Source organism: Phaethon lepturus, unplaced genomic scaffold (assembly GCF_000687285.1).
Source record: "Phaethon lepturus isolate BGI_N335 unplaced genomic scaffold, ASM68728v1 scaffold23731, whole genome shotgun sequence".
NCBI lineage: Eukaryota > Metazoa > Chordata > Aves > Phaethontiformes > Phaethontidae > Phaethon > Phaethon lepturus.
In genome coordinates, this window is record NW_010520123.1 from 1,904 (window position 1) to 2,958 (window position 1,055).

General features: G+C 63.8%; 1 protein-coding gene across 1 annotated transcript in view; it reads left to right on the forward strand.

Moving 5' to 3' along the window:
* LOC104628651 (histone acetyltransferase KAT2A-like) overlaps window positions 1-1,051 on the forward strand; it is a gene marked incomplete at both ends in the record, with an annotated part of 2,949 nt that extends 1,898 nt beyond the window's left edge. Inside the window, 4 exon segments of the mRNA XM_010297305.1 lie at window positions 5-111; window positions 258-365; window positions 460-596; window positions 710-1,051. Coding sequence (XP_010295607.1) covers window positions 5-111; window positions 258-365; window positions 460-596; window positions 710-1,051 — 694 coding nt within the window.
* Between the last annotated feature and the right edge of the window lie 4 nt (window positions 1,052-1,055).

The window sequence follows — 1,055 nt, forward strand, 5'->3', positions numbered from 1 at the left end:
CCAGGTTCCTGTCCATGCTGGAGGAGGAGATCTACGGCGAGAACTCCCCGATCTGGGAAGCCGATTTCACCGTGCCGGCCGCGGAGGGTGCACAGCTGGTGTCTCGCCCAGGTATCTTGGGGAGCAGCCCCCCCCAGCGCGGGGGCTGTAAGATAAAGGACTGAGGTGTGGGTGAGCCTTGGCCGTGGTGGTGGCTGGGCTGCTGCAGTGCGATGAGCTGCTTTCTGCCAGTCACGGGCATCACTGGTCTCTCCCAGCCGCAGTCAGCACTGTCGCTGTGCCCACCACTCCACTCTTCAGCAAGAAGCTCAGCAACAGCAGCTCTGCCACGAGCATGGACGCCAGCACCCCGGAGCCCCTGCCAGGTAGTACCGGCGTGAGGAGAGGGGGTGGCAGAGGAGCTGGGACTTTCCTTGGTCCCTCCGGGTGCTGGATGTGTCGCTCCGCTCTGCTCCCCAGGGGAGAAGCGGAAGCTGCCCGAAAGCCTGACGCTGGAAGATGCCAAACGGATCCGTGTCATGGGAGACATCCCCATGGAGCTGGTGAATGAGGTCATGCTGACCATCACGGACCCCGCTGCCATGCTGGGCCCCGAGGTACAGCGCGGGGGACACTGAGGCAGCCAGCGGTGCTCTCCCGGGCCCGCAGAGCTGCTTTCCTGATGTGCCAGGGCCTGGCTGGGGTCAGTGAAACCCCCTGCACCCCCCAGACCAGCCTGCTGTCGGCAAACGCGGCGCGGGATGAGACAGCCCGGCTGGAGGAGCGCCGTGGCATCATCGAGTTCCACGTCATTGGCAACTCGCTCTCGCAGAAGTCCAACAAGAAGATCCTGATGTGGCTGGTGGGCTTGCAGAACGTCTTCTCGCACCAGCTGCCCCGCATGCCCAAGGAGTACATCACTCGCCTCGTCTTCGACCCGTCCCTCGGCTGTGCTGCCCACAGGAAGCACAAGACCCTAGCACTGATAAAGGATGGCCGAGTGATCGGGGGGATCTGCTTCCGCATGTTCCCCACCCAGGGCTTCACAGAGATCGTCTTCTGCGCCGTCACGTCCA